Here is an 18,448-nt window from a genome sequence, read left to right as displayed (position 1 = left end):
TTAAGAGGTAAAGTAGTAAATAATTGCCTCTCCTCTTTTCAATGCTGTTATAACCATACTAGCAAAAGTAACAGGTAGCATCAAACAAAATACTGACAGAAAGCTAGTATACACAATGCAGCAACATAATTCAGGCAGTCCCTTGCTTAAAAACAAAAGGAGTCATAGGCTGGACTTCCTAATCTGACAGAAACAACTGCTGTTCCCCAGTTCAGACTATCTAGATAATAATTTTAAGACTCTATGTGCACAAGAAAAGCTAATGGGATTTTTTCCAAGTAACTCGTGCCCAGTAATATGTGGATTGCCCCCACTTTCCTTTCCAGTCAAAAAGTGAGAATTCTTTGGGGGAAGAATTCAAACTGAAATCCCAAGGTGGAAACTGGAATGCATTTGCCCAGTAAAACTACCATCACTGATTCTATACTTGAAATATTAAGGAGATTCAGTTTCCAAGCTTTGCACATAGGGCCTGAACTCGAGGTGGAATTGTGAAAGTAATCCAAAGAGCTTTGGAACTAGGAAGATGACCAGAAGAAATTTGTTAAGTGAAAATCTGAGAGAAATTGAAGGTGGAAGGCAAACAAACAGGCCAGAAAAGGGACCAAAGAAATGGCTAAAGGAGAAGGTGAAGGACCCAGGATAGGAAAAGACATGAGACGTTCTGTTAAGGTCAGTGCAAAGGCTTAGAAAGGGAAATGAAAAATTAAGTGTAGGTGTTGATGTACTTTAAAGAATAAATCTATACCTGAAGACCCCGAACAACAGCTTGTCAAAGCAGTTTACAGAGAAGCCACTGGTGAGAATTATAAGGACTGAGACCTCACTCCCAACAAGAACAGAATACCAGGTAAAATTTTGCAGGGAATGGCCTTTAAAGACTATGATACTTCATAATAAAAGAAAAATTACATGCAAAGTACAGTGGTCTGTCTCCTCACCAGAAGAAAAGGTGGTCAAGGTACTTGAGAAACACCTCTTTACTCTCTAGGTTACTAAGGAAAACAGAGCATTCTAAGAAAAAAAAAACACAAAAAACCCCAACCAGAAAGGCTTCAATATGAAAACAAAAACATCTGAAAAGACACAAAGGATTGACCTATCAGGAAGATGCATAGTAGAAGAATGTCACGCAGAGGAAAGAGAAATGACAACTAAGAGGCTTTTCCTAAAGAGATGGGAGCTGCTTGTTCCCTTGAAATAATAATGTGCTATAAGGTGAAAGGAATTTAGGTAAGAGCCAGAGGAAAAAAGACAAGTTTGGGGATACTGAGACAGCTATTTTACAACCTAATAGCAATAGAAAGGTCTGCTCTCTGCTTAGGACATATATCTACAGTACAACAGAGAAATCTCCCAAGACTTCTTAAGAATAATGAATTAATACAGACAATGCTGGTGATTTGCATAGGCACAAATAATGCTTCCAGAGGGAAGCTGCAAAGTATTGCTAAAGAGACTTTAGACCTTGGGGTAGGAAGTATTTTCATCACTGAAGGCAAGGGATTCAGAAAATTGAGGCAGATTTAAAAAATGAATAGTTGGTTAAGAAAATGGTATTTGACCCATGATAAAAAAAAAAAGCTACGTACCTCCAGAGAGAAAATTGATGAACTCTGAGTGCAGACTGAAGAATACTTTTTCTATTTTATTTTTCCTGTTTGGTTCTTTTTTTTTGGGGGGGGGGGGTGAAGGGAGGGGAATAATGTGTTTTCTTTTGCAACATGGCTAATATGGAAATATGTTTTGCAAGACTTTACATGTATAATCAATATCATATTGCTTGCCTTCTCAATTGGTGAAGGGAGAAAATTTGGAATTCAAAATTTTTTAAAATGAATATTTAAATTTTTTACAGGTAACTGGGAAATATTTAACAAAATGTATTAAAAGCATGTGTATGAAACAGGGATGTCCATTATCACCCCTATTATTTAATATTGTCCTAGAAATGTTAGCTTTAGCAATCAGAGAAGAGAAAGGAATTAAAGGAATTAGAATAGGCAAGGAGGAAACAAAACTATCACTCTTTGCAGATGATATGATGGTATACTTAAGGAATCCTCGAGAATCAAGTCAAAAATTACTTGAAACAATTAACAACTTTAGCAAAGTAGCAGGATATAAAATAAATCCACATAAATCATCAGCATTTCTATACATGACCAACAAAGTCCAGCAGCAAGAGATAGAAAGAGAAATTCCATTTAAAGTAACGGTAGGTAATATAAAATACTTGGGAGTCTACTTGCCAAGACAAACCCAGGAACTCTATGAACACAACTACCAAACACTCTTCACACAAATCAAATCAGATCTAAATAATTGGAAAGATATCAATTGCTCATGGATAGGCAGAACTAATATAGTAAAAATGACAATACTGCCTAAATTAATTTACTTATTCAGTGCCATACCAATCAGGCTACCTAAAAATTATTTTATACAGCTAGAAAAAATAATAACAAAATTCATCTGGAAAAACAAAAAATCAAGAATATCCAGGGAAATAATGAAAAAAAATTCACAGGAAGGTGGGTTAGCGGTACCAAACCTGGAGCTTTACTATAAAGCGGCAGTCATCAAAACTATCTGGTACTGGCTAAAAAATAGAGTGGTAGATCAATGGAATAGGCTAGGCTCAGGAAATGCAGTAGTAAATGACACTAGTAATGTAGTGTTTGATAAACCCAAAGACTCCAGCTTCTGGGATAGGAACTCAGTATTTGACAAAAACTGCTGGGAAAACTGGAAGATAGTATGGCAGAAATTAGGCTTAGACCAACATCTTACACCTTATACTAAAATAAGGTCAAAATGGATACATGATTTAGACATAAGAGGTGATACCATAGGTAAATTAGGAGAGAAAGGAATAGTGTACCTATCAGATCTTTGGAAAGGAGAACAGTTTTTGACCAAACATGAGATAGAGTATATTATAAAATGCAAAGTGGATGATTTTGATTATATTAAATTAAAAAATTTTTGTACAAACAGAAGCAATGCATCCAAAATTAGAAGGGAGGCAGAAAGCTGGGAAACAATTTTTGAGGCCAGTGCTTCTGATAAAGGCCTCATCTCTAAAATATATAGGGAATTAAATCAAATTTATAAGAATCCAAGTCATTCCCCAATTGAGAAATGGTCAAAGGATATGAACAGGCAGTTTTCTGATGAAGAAACCAAAGCTATCTATTCCCATATGAAAAAATGCTCTAAATCTCTAATGATTAGAGAGATGCAAATTAAAACAACTCTGAGGTACCACCTGACACCTATCAGATTGGCTAAAATGACAAAAAAGGAAGATAATAAATGTTGGAGAGGCTGTGGGAAAATTGGAACACTAATGCATTGTTGGTGGAGCTGTGAGCTGATCCAACCATTCTGGAGAGCAATTTGGAATTATGCCCAAAGGGCGATAAAGCTGTGCATACCCTTTGACCCAGCAATCCCACTTTTAGGTCTTTTGCCCAAAGAAATCATGGAAGGGGGAAAGGGACCCACATGTACAAAAATATTTATAGCTGCTCTTTATGTGGTAGCAAGGAATTGGAAGTTGAGGGGGTGCCCATCAATTGGGGAATGGCTGGACAAGTTGTGGTATATGAATACAATGGAATACTATTGTGCTGTAAGAAATGATGAGCAGGAAGAGTTCAGAGAAACCTGGAGGGTCTTACGTGAGCTGATGATGAGTGAGAGGAGCAGAACCAGAAGAACATTGTACACAGTATCATCAACATTGAGTGTTGACCTACTGTGATGGACTATATTCTTCTCACCAATGCAATGGTACAGAAGAGTTCCAGGGAACTCATGATAGAAGAGGATCTCCAAATCCAAGAAAAAAAAAGAAAGAAAGAACTGTGGAGTATAGATGCTGATTGAACCATATTATTTCTTTTGTTTTGGGTGCTGTTGTTTTTTTTTCTATTTTGAGGTTTTGCATCACTGCTCTGATTCTTTCTCTTGTAACAGGATTAATGCAGAAATAGGATTAATGTTATTATGTGTATATATATGTGTGTGTATATATATATCTATATGTATATGTATAGATATATATAGATATAACCTATATCAGATTACCTGCTGTCTAGGGGAGGGGGGGAGGGAGGGGAGGGAGGGAGGGAGAAAAATCTGAAATTGTAAAGCATGTATAAACAAAAGTTGAGAACTATCTTTACATGTAACGGAAAAAATAAAATATCTCAAAAAAAAAAAAAAAAGCATGTGTATATGTATATCCATCCATCCATGCATGCATACATAAGATCCTATGGTCTGAAATTCTACTGGGGATGGGAACAACTAATGAAGAAAAGAGGTAGCTGTCTGAAGTCCATGCTGATAGAGGGGGAACTCATCAACCAACTTCAATTTTAGAAAAATGTTACATAAGATAGAAACAAGTACAGGTAAAAAAGGATAAACGCAAAAATGGGGCACGTCAGTCTTGTCAGAACAAGGTCAGAAATCTAGGATCAGAACACATCTAAGCCAACTGAGGAAAGGTAATGAAACAAGTTTTCTTAAGAAGATTAGAGAGTGGCTAAGACTTCTATGGTTAAAAAAGGAGTGGTGATCATGAAGAACTATCATTGCTTCAGCAAGAACAAATCATGTCAAACCATTTCCTCTTCTGACTGATGTAAATAAATTTTATGTTAGGTGATTGCTAATAGTGTTTGAGTTCAAGATATGCTTGCAGAAAAGATGGAGAGATGTGGGCTCAACTATAATACCATTAGATAGAATTGGGACTGGCTAACTAGGTGGACTCAAAAGCACAGTCAGGTTTCTAGTGGAGTGATCGAGGTTCAGTGCTTGTCCCTATGCTATTTAACATTAACATTTAATGTCAATGACTTGGATAAAGAATCCTTATTGGGAGCAGCTAGGTGGCACAGTGGATAAAGCATGGGCCCTGTATTCAGAAGGACCTGAGTTCAAATCTGGCCTCAGACACTTGACACTTACTAGCTGTGTGACCCTGGTCAAGTCACTTAACCCTCATTGCCCCACAAAAAGAAGAAAAAAAGAATCCTTATCAGACTTGCACTATAAGACAGAGTTAAAAATCTTGACAGGTGGGGCAGCTAGGTGTCGCAGTGGATAGAGCACCGGCCCTGGAGTCAGGAGTACCTGAGTTCAAATCCGGCCTCATACACTTAACACTTACTAGCTGTGTGACCCTGGGCAAGTCACTTAACCCCAATTGCCTCACTGTAAAAAAAAAAAATCTTGACAGGTTAGAACATCAAGCTATAACATGAGAAAATTGGATTCAATTCTAAGGGACCTTCCAGGCCTCATATTCTATGCTGCTAGAGTTGTCACATGGAAGAAAGATTACTTCACACCCAAAGGAAAAAGTAGGAGCAATGGGTGGAAGTTACTAAGAGGCCAATTTAGGCTTGATATTAGGAAGAACCTCTTCAAAATTAATAGCTGAGTGAATAATAGCATGGTCTCATAGTCAGAAAAACTGGAGTTCAAGTCCATTGATTATGTGACCCTGGTCAAGCATCACTCTTGATGCCCAAGCAGCTCTCAGACTTGAGATGCAGTGTCAATCCACACTGGAAGACAGTTTGTCACTGAGTCCACTCCAAAATAAAACCACAGGATTAATTTAAATAGATTAAAAGTAGTCCAAAGTGAGAATGGGCTACCTTGGGAGATGGTGTGTTCCACCTTACTAGAGATCTTCAACAAAGCCTGGCAAACTATTTGTTAGATATCCTATGAAGGGGAAGGGGGGTGCAGCTAGGTGGCACAGTGGATAAAGCACAAGCCCTGGATTCAGGAGGACCTGAGTTCAAATCCAACCTCAGACACCTGACACTTACTAGCTGTGTGACCCTGGTCAAGTCACTTAACTCTCATTGCCCTCCCCCCAGCCCCCCCCAAAAAAGAAGCTATCCTATGAAGGGGATATTTTTTTTTAGGTACTTATTATTAGTTTAGGTGGTTTCTAAAGTTTTATGATGTAAGTGGTTTGGAAACCTCATCAATAGCCACAAAACTGTTCCTAGAGGAAAATGTATTCCAAGAACCACACTGATTGAAATGAACTTTTAGAATACAACTTGTTCAGAAGTTGTGGACTGCCTGCACAATGGTTTTAGAATACTGAACACCAAAGAATTGGCAAAACTTCTTGTTAATAATGAAAGGAAACCAGAATTAAGGACAGGAGTGAACACAGCACAACACACCAACTTACAGTTGATTAATTTTACAAGCTCTTCTTAGCAACAGGCTCAATGTAAAATTGTTAATATTTAGTGTATTTAGCTCCCAGGATGGAGATATCAGAGAACTATCATCTTATCAGATCAAGAAGTATTATTCAGTATAAGAAGTGGAAGTGAATTCTAAAAAATGTAGGATTTTCCAAAATAAGGACTGTTATTATAAATGTCCTTTCATGCAACCAATTTACTTTGTAAACTTTAATTTGCTATATGAATTATTATTACTACTTTGCCTAAGAGCAATATATACTGTATATGAAGCATGTAGCTCCAGACACAAAAGTTGTGTAACTTTGTTTTCATGAAAGACCTGTAACGACTGTAGTGATGCCACCTGCTGGAGAGTTACTGTAGGGAAAGCTCTGCCATGAGGAGAAGGCGTCTGAGGGCAAGCCATGTGGTCAAGTTCCTTGGCATCAGGAAGTGACGTTTGCTTGTGGGTACTGTCTATCAAAGCTACCAGCCAATTAGCTTGGAGCTCTGTGTGTGTGTGGATGGGGGATGCTCCCAGTTTCACAGGAAGCTTCTGGGAGGAATGAGGAAACATTGGGTCCTTTTTGTTCCTGACCTTGCCATGGCGGGTCAGATGATGGGGTCTCTTAGAAATAGGTTTTTACCTTTCTCTCTGATCCTAATGCTCTTTAATAAATACTTAAACACTTAAATACTCTTGCTAAAGCTTATAATTTATTGGTGACCACTCATTAGATTTTAGATAGCATAGCTAGAATTTTATCCCCTTACAGACCTCTATATCAAATGCCCAGAAGAAAATAGTCTCCTAACCCACACCAGACAAGGAAAAGTCAGTTTAACACAGCAATCCTTTAAAACCCAGTGAGAGGGCAACCAGATGTGGCATGCATTTAAAGCACTGAAAAGCAGTGTCATGCTTCTCCTTAGTTTTTCCCAGATTTCCCAAAAAGTAGCAAGTAAAAGCCCAGCTCCATTTTCAGTCTCCAAGTACTCACTGGCACAGACTCTTCAGATGGTGGAACAGTAGGAACACAGGGGCCTTCAGCCTCTGGGGTAAGGGTTTTCTTTTTTTTTTTAAATGAAAAAGTACAGATATAATAGAACAGAACATACAATTAAGAGATACGGCAAATAGTGGGGATTATATAAATGTCTCCTAAAATAGTCCAATGGAAATGATTATGATCTTACCATGCCATCCAGCACTGTTGAGGGAGAAGAGCTTCTTGGGCCACTGTTCATCAAAGGGACTGGACCAGGGCCCAAATCTGTTAATAGAGAGATAATCTATGTAGATTCTTAATTTAAACTTCTATGGATGAGAAAAATAAAGGAGTATTTTTTTTTAAATTGTTTAGAATTTTGTTTTCCAAATTACACTTAAAAACAAATTTTGACATCATTTTTAAAAAACCTTGTGTTCCACCTTCTCTTCCTCCCTCCCTCCCCCACCCCAGGTAATTCAATATAAGTTATACATGAATAGTCATGCAAAACATCTCCACATTAGCCAGGTTGTAAAAGAAAACAGACAAAAAAACTTCAGATTAAGGAACTTTAAAAAAAAATTATGTTTCAATCTGTTTTCAGATACCATAAGTTCTTTCTCTGTAGATGGATTACAATTTTCCTAAGTCCTTCAGAGTTTTATTGCATCACTGCATTGCTGAAAATAACCATGTCCTTCACAGCAGATCATCTTACATGATTGCTATTATTTTGTATACAGTACATTTCACTCTGCTTCAGTTCATGTAGGTCTTTCCAGGTTTTTCTGATAGCATCCTGTTCATTATAACTTTTATATATAATTGTACTTTAAACTTGACAAAGAATTTTCTTCACAATAGCCCAGCAAAGTAAGTACCATACATTTTGCCATTATAATCAATCATCATAAATAAAAGAATATTTTGTTATTTCCCTCTCTTACTTCCCTTAATAAATTTAGCTTTCTTACCAGAGGCAGATGTTCTGCCAGATACTTCAGATGATCTCCTCGGACCAGGACCAAGAGGAGGCCCATCCATAGACCCTTGAAAAAGAAAGAGCTGAGAGCTTTAAATGATCACTCTAGGCAGGTTAGATTAACTCCATTAAATGTCAAACCAGGGGGCAGCTAGATGGCACAGTGGATAAAGCACCAGCCCTGGATTCGGGAGGACCTGAGTTCAAATCCAGCCTCAGACACTTGACACTTACTAGCTGTGTGACCCTGGGCAAGTCACTTAACACTCATTGCCCCCCTCCCCTCCAAACCCAAACAAACAAAAAAACCAAAAAAAACCCAGGGAGCAGATGGGTGACATAGTGGATAAAGCACCAGCCTTGGATTCAGGAGGACCTGAGTTCAAATCTGGTCTCAGACACTTGACACTAGCTGTGTGACCCTGGGCAAGTCACTTAACCCTCACTGCCCTACAAAAATTAAAAAAAAAAAAAGTCAAACCAAACCCTAAAAAACAAGGTGGTCTACTAATTACAAAAACCAAAGCCAATCTTGCCATCTCATAAAGCCCAGTTCAAGTAAAATGATAAGAGCAAATAAGAATGTTATTAAAAATATAAAATAGTATTCAAGAGCCTTGGTTTCTTAAAAAAAAATTCTGAAGGTCAATAGAAGTTTTATCTTTGACATGTATGGCTGAGGGTTTTAAAATAAATACACAAATGAGGTAGATGTTTGGCAAAAGGGTTGTTGAAATCGAAATGGGAAAATGAATAAAATTTACATTTTCAAACTATCTGGTTTGTAATGTTTCAGTTCACATTGTTTATGTATTTCCAAATTTGTTAGGAAATGAGGTTCTCTAGTAATTTCACAATCATTCCAAGTGCAGGATAAATGACCTTTAGGGACTGTCCAGGCAAATGAGAACAGTAAAGAAATTCTGCTCTCTAGCAGACTCTATCATTCTATACAATGATATAAAATACCAAACCAAAACGGGAGACTGCTTTCTAAATCTTAAGATACAAAACTCTAAACATGTAATTTGCATCCAGAACCCTAAAAGGAAGAATTAAGTTGTCAACATGTTTTTTTCAGAAGAAAAGCCAACTGCTTACCAAGTTCACTTCTAGGCACATCTCTTCGGTTAAGAGCAGTGGAGACAGACCGCATAGGTAGTTCCATCATCAGTGGGGGGGAGGGTGCGCCACCGCTCACAGGGGATGGACCAAAAGAGCCATCTCGGCTCAGGGGCCCTGAAGAAGACATTGTCTTGTCTCTATCCCATAACAACTAGTTTTCTCTATTAAGTGCTAAAATTTATATTGAGAAGATCACAATATTCACAAACGATCTATTTTGACCTCCATCCCAATTATCTGTCAAAGAGAAATTGGTGCAATTTAGCAAATGCTTCTCACCTCTCCGTGGAGGAATCTGATGATCAGGTCTTCCTGGAGTTGGCTTTACAATCATTGGTCTTTGGAGCATTGCAATCTTTTGATTCACTTCTGTTAATCTTTAATAAAGAGAGATAATAGACTTGAATAGGGTTTGGAAAATGAGATAATGTTGAATAGCAACATCATAACTGAGAAACACACCACCCCAAGAAATGGATGTCACTGTCATTACATACGTACTTTTGTCTCAGGTTGGCTGCTTCCCTCTTCTCCTCTGCAAGAGCCCTTTCTGCAGCACGAGCAATAAGCTATTGTAAAAATAAAATAAAGTCATACCAAATAATAGAAAGGCAGAAATTAAATTATGAATAGAAACTATAAAAGTATTTTAAAAAGATTTTCCACTCAAGAAACAAAAGGAATCATCTTACCCAGTTGTCATGGGCTTTCTTCTCATGAGTAGCAATCTGAAAGATATTAAACAAAAATTTGTAGTTTGATGTATTTAATGGCATGATTATCTGTATTAAATACCCTACAGTCTATGAATGGTGATAAGATCAATACCTGATTCTTATATGACCTCTCTGTTTTCTGTAATTCGTTCTCCATCTCCTGAATTCTTTGCCTATAAAAGATTTTTAAAAATCAAAATGAAAAAAGGCAAACAGCAATTTCTATAGGAAGACTCTAGAAGCTGAACTCACTTATATGTTTTCACTTCTTCTGCAACCAAGCTGACTTTCTCATCTGCAGCAGTGAGTTTCTGCTCCTTTTCTTGCCTTTCATATTCTTCCTGGGTAAGCTTCCTGGAATCATCAGGAACAAGGTTTAACAACTTGCTCAGGGGTTCTCAATACTTTTGCTTTTTTCAACCAAACTCCAAAATGACACACAAAAAATATTTATTGTCAGTGATGTATTAGAAGATATTTAAGTCATTTCAAGAAAAGTAAAAATATACTTCATAGAATCAAAGATTAAACAGAGAGTCTCAGGGGTCATCTAGTCCAACTTCTCCATTTTGTAAATGAGGAAACTGAGGCCAGAGAGGACTTGCCCAAGGTCATACAGGGAGTAAGCATTAGTCATGATTAGAACCCAGATCTTCTTGACAAGTCACAAAGGTGTCCTTCCTTTCATCTACTCCACAAGTAACTTAGCTTCCAATATACCTCAGCTCTAACTCAAATGAGTAATGTATATACTGCACATCTTCTATATGAAAGGCACCATACAGGATAAAAAGTAAAAGATATGGTTCCCTCTCTCCAAAATGAAATCAGTTCTTCATTTGAAGGGCTGTGGTAGCTTACAAGGAAAGCTAGCTACTCCAAACTGATAAAATAACATTCCACTTTTATGTAACACCAAGATAATTAACTCAACCATAATCATAAACCCCTAAACATCTTGGCTGACCTCTCTAGACACTACAGCTTATCTTTTTCTGAAATGCAGTACCCAAATAATTCAATCAATGATAGCTGAATTAAATTCAATATAATACATAGAAAAATACAGAGTACTATGAGGTCAAATGAAGGTGAGATAAAAATCTTGTTTCCACCAGCTAGATATAAGCCCCAAGTGGATATGGGCTGGGTCTTTTACCTTTTGTGTTCCCAACACCCAGATAGTCACTTACATATAATATATGCTCAATAAATGTTTGCTCAATCAATGATTCATTAAGCACTTATTAGTGATACCTTTGTTCCTATTGTGTGTCCAGACATGTATTGAATGAAATAGATAAAACCATTTTTTGTTTCCTAGAAAGTTTCCCATTTTGCAATATATGGAAAGACAAGCCATGCTACCCTTGGGCATAATCCTCCTGAAAGCTTTTGGTGGTGGTGGTGGTTGTTTTTTAAATAAATACTCAGTATTAAGAGTATAGCTGTGGGGGCAGCTAGGTGTCGCAGTGGATAGAGCACCGGCCCTGTATTCAGGAGTTCCTGAGTTCAAACCCGGCCTCAGACACTGGACACTTACTAGCTGTGTGACCCTAGGCAAGTCACTTAACCCCATTGCCCCGTAAACAAACAAACAAACAAGAGTATAGCTGTGGTGCAGTGGATAAAGCACCAGCCCTGGATTCAGGAGTACCTGAGTTCAAGTCCGGCCTCAGACACTTGACACTTACTAGCTGTGTGACCCTGGGCAAGTCACTTAACCCCCATTGCCCCACAAAAAAAATAAAGAGTATAGCTGGCTTGAGTTCAGTAGTCTTCTTTCTGAAAGATTGACATGAAGCTCTACAGACCTTATTTATCACCCATGTGCCCTTTAGCAAATCATAGTTACTCTGGGCCTCAGTTTCTTCATCTGTAAACTGAGGGGGTTGTACTAGATGTTCTAAATTCCATATATTTCTATAGTCCATGTTATTACAAGTAAGGACATAAAAAAGGCCATTTTGAAAGTGTTAGAAAGGAAGGACATAAAATAATCATCTCCCAGGTAATAATTATCTAAATTATATTATACAAAAAGCTTGCTTTCTAAATGTAGGCTTCTTAATTTGATAAAAGGTAGAAGACAAGCTATGTCAGTACTTAGCCTAGTATCACAGAATTATAATTTTAAAGATGGAAAAGAACTCAGAAGTTAACTAGTTCAACTACCCTCATTTTAGAAATGAGAAAACTGAGGCTGTAGGGAGGTTGCCTAGGGTCACATATTCAGTAATGGTCTGAGATGAGATCTCAACTTAGGTCTCCTTGATTCCAAGTCAAGTAGCTTATCTGTTACACCAGAGATGTCAAACATGTGGTCCACAGGCTGCATGTGGCCCACAACATTTTCAAGTGCACCCTAAACCACGTTTAAAATGTAGTTCCTACCTGATTTTACTGTGTTGATATACAGGGTGGGCCAAAAGTTACAAAAGGGTTTGATGTTTTAATAACTTTTTGAAAATTATTTTTTTAAATTTTTCACGATTTATTAGATTTGCTTTTTCACACATGATATAATAATTCATTTCCTATACTTGATGCTATGGTATTTAAAATTAAAAACAAACTATGAAGGACTTATTTACTATTTGTGACTTTTGGTCTACCCTAAATTAATTTAAGTGGAAAAAATGGGCAACCAAGTGGCACAGTAGATAGAATGCTGGGCCTAAAGTCAGGAAGACTTATGATCATGAGGTTCAAATCTGGCCTCAGATACTTCCTAGCTGTGTGACCCTGAACAAGTCAGTTAACCCTGTTTGCCTCAGTTTCCTCATCTATAAAATGAGCTGGAGAAGGAAATAGCAAAACACTCCACTATCTCTGCTAAGAAAAGCCCAAATGGGATCACTAAGAGTTGGACACATCTGAAATGACTAAACAACAACAATTATTACAAATGTGGGGGGTTTCTAGGTCCATATATGACTCGCGCACACAGTTAGTCTGTCTCAGCACACACTCCTCCACAAAGTATTTACTGAGTACAAAGAAACTTACTTCTGCAGAGCCATCTCTTTCTGCTGGTAGAGCTCACTGAGAATCTCCACTTTTTGTTGCAGAGTTTTATATTCATTTTCTAACTGTGCTTTGGCTGACTGCAGGGAAGAGGAGTCATGTTCCAACTTCTTAATTTGTTCTGTAAAGACAAAAATATTCTGCGTGTTTGTGAGTATATTTGTGACAGATGATGCCAGGGCTAGGGGGAGGGTAAGTGAGACTATTCAATTCTCATATAGAAACTCATTTATATTTTTTCCAAAAGAAAACATTTCCCAAGGAAGAACCTACCTTCCAATTCATGCCGAGCTTTTGTTTCATCACTTAGTTTGGATTGCAAACGGTTTCTATCTTCTTCAACTATTGTTAATGTAGTTTTCACCTATAAGTTAGAGAAGAATTATTAAACTAAAATGTAAAATAGAAACTGTGTAGACATTACAAGGAATTATCAAGATCATACCCGTGAGACATCCATCATCTGTTTAATCTGGCTCTTCATCTTCTCATTCCGGTTGTCTTTAACCAAAAATTAAAAAAGAGTAATTTACTATTTATCACTTTGTATTTCCTTTACCTCCAGAAATTCTTAAGAATCCAAGATAAATATTTTAATAAAAAAATGAAACCTAAGAAAATGAATTTACCTGTTGGATACAGGTTAATTCAATCTTCAGCAAACTATAAACCTCTATATAAAGGTGTTTACCCAACACAAAGTTTAGAAGAGTTGTTCTTGGATTAGAAAGAGTTTTACATGGTATAAAATTCTCTTTCAACTGAGAAACACTTTCTTTATATGGTTTTGTCCCTGTTGTCCTGATGGCAATTCCTGTTCTCTTCTATCTTCTTGTAAAAAGTTGTTCCATTGTGGGTAAAAACTAAAAACCAAAATCTAACACATTTTAATTGTGAGACAAAGCAGTTATCCCACTTAAAAAAATAAATACTAGAAAAGTGCTTCCTTTTCTTTTTCTACTTCAGAAGTTGGCAGGTGCCACTGCCCAAATAGAGCAAGAAATGCCTTCTACAGACTACATGCTGCAACTGGTGGGCATTTGCGTCTGGTTTCTGAAACCAAAGAACTGAAAAAAGGTCTGAACTAATTCACTAAAAGTCCTTATGGGCAGGAACCAATTCTTTCTGGGTTTAAATCCCATAGCATATCTACTACATCACACATCCTGAAGTTGTTTTTAACATTAACAATAATTAAACCTAGTTTTGCCTTTACTCTTTAGAGGTGATTCAGGTTAAATGGAATGCAGGCCATTATTTTCTCCCTTCTTCTCATCCCTATCTACCAGAAGAAAAAGTAGAGTTCTTATATTGGAGTGAAGGTCCAACTACTGGGCCGACCTAACTCCAAATCTAGAGACATATTTAATGTTCAATCGTATACAAAGTAAAGCTAATGGTTTTCCCTGGCGTACTTTTCAAACAGTTTCTAGCAAACGAATTTAAGGACACACCTCCTAGAGAAAATTTTTAATTGTCTACTTCACTATCAGAGTCTTAAAATGGATAGGCAAAAAAGTCCATGAGCTACCTGAGGTGATTTTATCTGACAGCTCTCCATTGGCTAAGTCATCCCATCCATTTCCTTCTTCATTATTTTTGCCCTCAGATTTAGAATCAAGATCAAGTTGTTTCAGCTGCATAATGCAATTAGTCAAAACCTAATGAAGAAACCAAAAGGCATCAGAGAAAAGCTCCCAATGTCACCCCACTGCATAAGCAGAATTCAAAAAGACAAGTTCTTTAGCAGGAACTTACTTCAATTTCATTCTCTTTGTAAGCAAGGGCTTCTTCTGAGTCTTTCTGAGTCTTCTGATATAATTTGATTTGCTCACTGAGTTCAGTGTGTCGCTCACTCCAACCTTCTGCTTCCTGCAGCAACTAAGAAAAGAAATGACTACATTACCACAAATCATAAGTTGTGTAATATTAATATCGAAGAGCCAACTAAAGCTCTTTCTTTCAAGGGACATGTGATCCCTGTTTATTGACATCTAATGATACAGTTCAAAGTTAAATATACAGAATTTGGAGTACTGATATCTTCCTGAGGTCCAAGGGAGAATTCCATTTCTTCTATAGCCTACTCTTAGGTGGAATAAACAGCAAGGCAAATGAAACCACAAAACTAATCAACACAAAACTATAAATGCTTCAGGTATTTGGAGGCATCAATGAAAGAAGAAAAAGGATAAATGAAATAACTGTTTTTCATAGATTCATAATCAGCTGCCCTTAAAATCTGGACAAATTTGGAGTTTCCAATCTCTACATACCAGAATCCCTTTAATGGGAATGATAATTATTTCCAAGGATTAACAAAGCTAAAAGTAGCTCATTATTTTGTTCCTTTAGTAGGGAACTTGATTACCATATGGTAACAAGTCTAGCAAAAATAGTTTTTACTTTGAGCTTGCTTTCATTTTGGATTCCCATAAATACTTCAACAATCCGTAATTTTATTTTTATTTTATTCCCTCTACTGACACAGACTAAAATGATTTTTTAGTCATAAGACTGTTTTTGAAAAAGTCCCTGTGATTGAAACCTACAGGCAACCTTATGATAAGCATCTATGAATTTAGGTAGACTAGTCCTTGGATAAAACACAGTGTCCATCATTGTGCAAATTACCAAAGTTGTTCTAACTTGGTAGAACTTGCTATGATGTGTACCATGCTGACAAAGCCTTCCAGAACCCAGAGTTAAAGGCCAAATCACAATGAGACAATGGGGTAAAACTCTAGTAGAGGTTTTCCTAAATACCACAAAAAGAAATCTGGACAATGCTCTTGTTGGTGGAGTTGTGAATTGATCCAACCATTCTGGATAGCAATTTCGAACTATGCCCGAAGGCCTATAAAGCTGTGCATATCCTTTGACCCATGGTCGTCCGTGACTGGTGGACAGAACTATGAGAACATTATACATAGTAACAGCAGTATTATGCCATGAAGAACTATGAATGATTTAGCTATTCTCAGCAATACAATGATCCAAGACAATCCCAAAGGACTAAGGATGAAGCATACTATCCACCTCCAGAGAAAGAACTGATTTGACCAAATACAGATTGAAGCATGCTATTTTTCACTTACTTTCTTTCATTTTTTCCTTTTATCCAAGTCTTCTTATACAAAATGATTAATATGAAACTATTTTATATAATTGCACATGTATAAACTATATTTGACTGCTTACCACTTCAGGGAGGGGGGAAAGGAGGAGGAAGGGACAGAATTTGGAATTCAAAACTAAATAAAAATGTTTTTAAAAAATGAATGAGGGGCAGCTAGGTGGCGCAGTGGATAGAGCACCGGCCCTGGAGTCAGGAGGACCTGAGTTCAAATCCGGCCTCAGACACTTAACACTAGCTGTGTGACTCTGGGCAAGTCACTTAACCCCAATTGCCTCCCTAAAAAAAAAAAAAAAAAAGAATGAAAACTATCTTTGCATGTAATTGGGGAAAAAAAAACAAAATACTATTAGATGAAAAAAAATAAGAATTACAATGCTCTAATAAAGAACATTTGCATAACATTAAAGACTTGAAAAAGCTTTTCTCATAATAATCCTGTGAAGGTTTGCCCAACTTACAGATGAATACACTAAAGATCACCAAAGTTAAAACTTGTCTAGGATTACACAAATATATGTCAAAGCAGAGATTTTAACTGGGGTCTCAATTCAAATTTAAATGCCCTTTCCACTATAAAATACTACCTCTTCCCCTCCTGCATCCTTACCCCCCTCCACAGGGTGATATCTTGACTTATGCATGAATAGGACTTAATGGAGGCAGAGTTGCATGAAATTGTCAGCCTCACTCTTTCTTCTCCAGTCACTGAAGTCTACTGGCAAGACAAAAGTTAAGATGACAGGTGACAGCCTAGGATGCAGTGGATGACCTTGGCATTGCTGATGTCTGACCAAGCTCGAAGTGCTCCACAGACCCTGCCCTAGCCACCTTCATGGCCAATGGAATAAACTGTTCTCATCTGTACATTCCATCAGGAAAAATCTTTCCATGCTTGGGGCAGACATTCCCCTAACTTACCAACAGGTTTGAGGTCTGTCCGTTACCCTCAAGCCAAGTTAGCCTATCTGTTGAGATGGTTTTAACAGGATGTGGCTGCTGCACACACTACAGTTTCCTGGAGCCCCAAGTGAGAGCTGAGTGCCAGTCAGATACCAAAGGTGGATGAACAGCCCTGGAAAGGGCTTGGCAAGCTATCACTCCAAGGTGCTAGTCCTCCTTGAACACTTCAATGTTATGGCAAGAGATTTCCACTGGAGTATTGCAAGGATCTGTTCTTGGCCATGGGCTGTTTAATGTATTTATAAATGCCTTAAATTACAGGAATTCATGGCATGTTCATCAAATTTTTGGATGAGCTGAAACTGAAAGAGTTAGTAGTTGGGATCCAAAAAGATCTTGACAGGCTAGAGCATTATACTATATTTAAGATGAAATTCAATAAGAATAAATGTAAAGTCTTACACGTAGGTTAAAAACATGGCCCTCACAAGTACATGAGAGGGAAGGCATGGTTAAACAGTAATTCTAAAAAAGATTTAGGGATTTTGGTGGCCTGCAAGTTCAGTAGGAGTCAGCAGTATGATGTGTCAGTGAAAAAATCCTGAGCTCTTGAACACTAATGCTACATAAAGAAAAGATGCTTCCAGGAATAGTGGACTGATGGTCCCCCTTGGACTCTGACATCTTCCCATCTCTTATGGAGTATTTTGCTTGGTTTGGGGTGACAGACATTAATGAAATGAAAAGGGTCCAGAGGCCATCAACCAGATTCATGAATAGTCCTGAGTCCTTATCATGTAATGACTGGTTAAAGGAACTAGTCATGTTTAGTCTAGAGAAGTGAAGTCCTCTGGTAACTAAAACAAGATTAGACTTTTTACTAGTAGACTAATGCTAGGTCAAAAAACAAAAATTATCCTTTAAAGAGCCTCATGAACTTTGAAAAGACATGAAACTGGATGCACTGCCTTATTTATGTTGATGCACATATTTATGTTGTGGGATAACAAACATTTAAGCTCTATATCATTAATAACACAAGCTCCCACTATTTCTCACTATATACCTCAAAGGGTTGTTGTGGGGAAATCACTCAGTAAACTAAGAACTACATAAATGTGAATAATAGACAAAAAAATACAAGAACAACTGAGAGAAATTTAGATAAGAAAAGCACAAACCTAATTAGTTATGGCACTTAAAGAAGAAAAACTCATATACCTGCTCCTTTCTCTTTTTGAGTCGTGCATTCTCTTCTTGCACATGATGGAGTTCAGACTTGATTTTTTCTTCACTGAGCTTAGCTTCATTAAGGGCTATTTGTACCTAAA

The 18,448-nt window shown here is 37.3% G+C and overlaps 1 protein-coding gene across 4 annotated transcripts in view; it reads right to left on the bottom strand.

Moving 5' to 3' along the window:
- MIA3 (MIA SH3 domain ER export factor 3) overlaps positions 1-18,448 on the bottom strand; it is an 80,718-nt gene that overhangs the window by 2,689 nt on the left and 59,581 nt on the right. For 2 of the 4 annotated variants that reach the window (XM_044001159.1, XM_044001161.1), the window contains 15 exons: positions 18,339-18,443; positions 14,837-14,959; positions 14,610-14,739; positions 13,524-13,579; positions 13,352-13,442; positions 13,061-13,199; positions 10,304-10,405; positions 10,164-10,224; positions 10,028-10,063; positions 9,837-9,904; positions 9,615-9,712; positions 9,312-9,449; positions 8,203-8,277; positions 7,434-7,510; positions 7,238-7,306 (listed from right to left, as the gene is read on the bottom strand). In XM_044001159.1, coding sequence (XP_043857094.1) covers positions 7,238-7,306; positions 7,434-7,510; positions 8,203-8,277; positions 9,312-9,449; positions 9,615-9,712; positions 9,837-9,904; positions 10,028-10,063; positions 10,164-10,224; positions 10,304-10,405; positions 13,061-13,199; positions 13,352-13,442; positions 13,524-13,579; positions 14,610-14,739; positions 14,837-14,959; positions 18,339-18,443 — 1,368 coding nt within the window. The remainder of the gene's footprint in view (positions 1-7,237; positions 7,307-7,433; positions 7,511-8,202; positions 8,278-9,311; positions 9,450-9,614; positions 9,713-9,836; positions 9,905-10,027; positions 10,064-10,163; positions 10,225-10,303; positions 10,406-13,060; positions 13,200-13,351; positions 13,443-13,523; positions 13,580-14,609; positions 14,740-14,836; positions 14,960-18,338; positions 18,444-18,448) is intronic. The other 2 variants (XM_044001160.1, XM_044001162.1) reach the window with 1 other exon arrangement.

Source organism: Dromiciops gliroides, chromosome 4 (genome assembly GCF_019393635.1).
Source record: "Dromiciops gliroides isolate mDroGli1 chromosome 4, mDroGli1.pri, whole genome shotgun sequence".
In the NCBI taxonomy this organism is placed as follows: Eukaryota; Metazoa; Chordata; class Mammalia; order Microbiotheria; family Microbiotheriidae; genus Dromiciops; species Dromiciops gliroides.
This window is presented reverse-complemented; position numbering and strand designations above follow the sequence as displayed.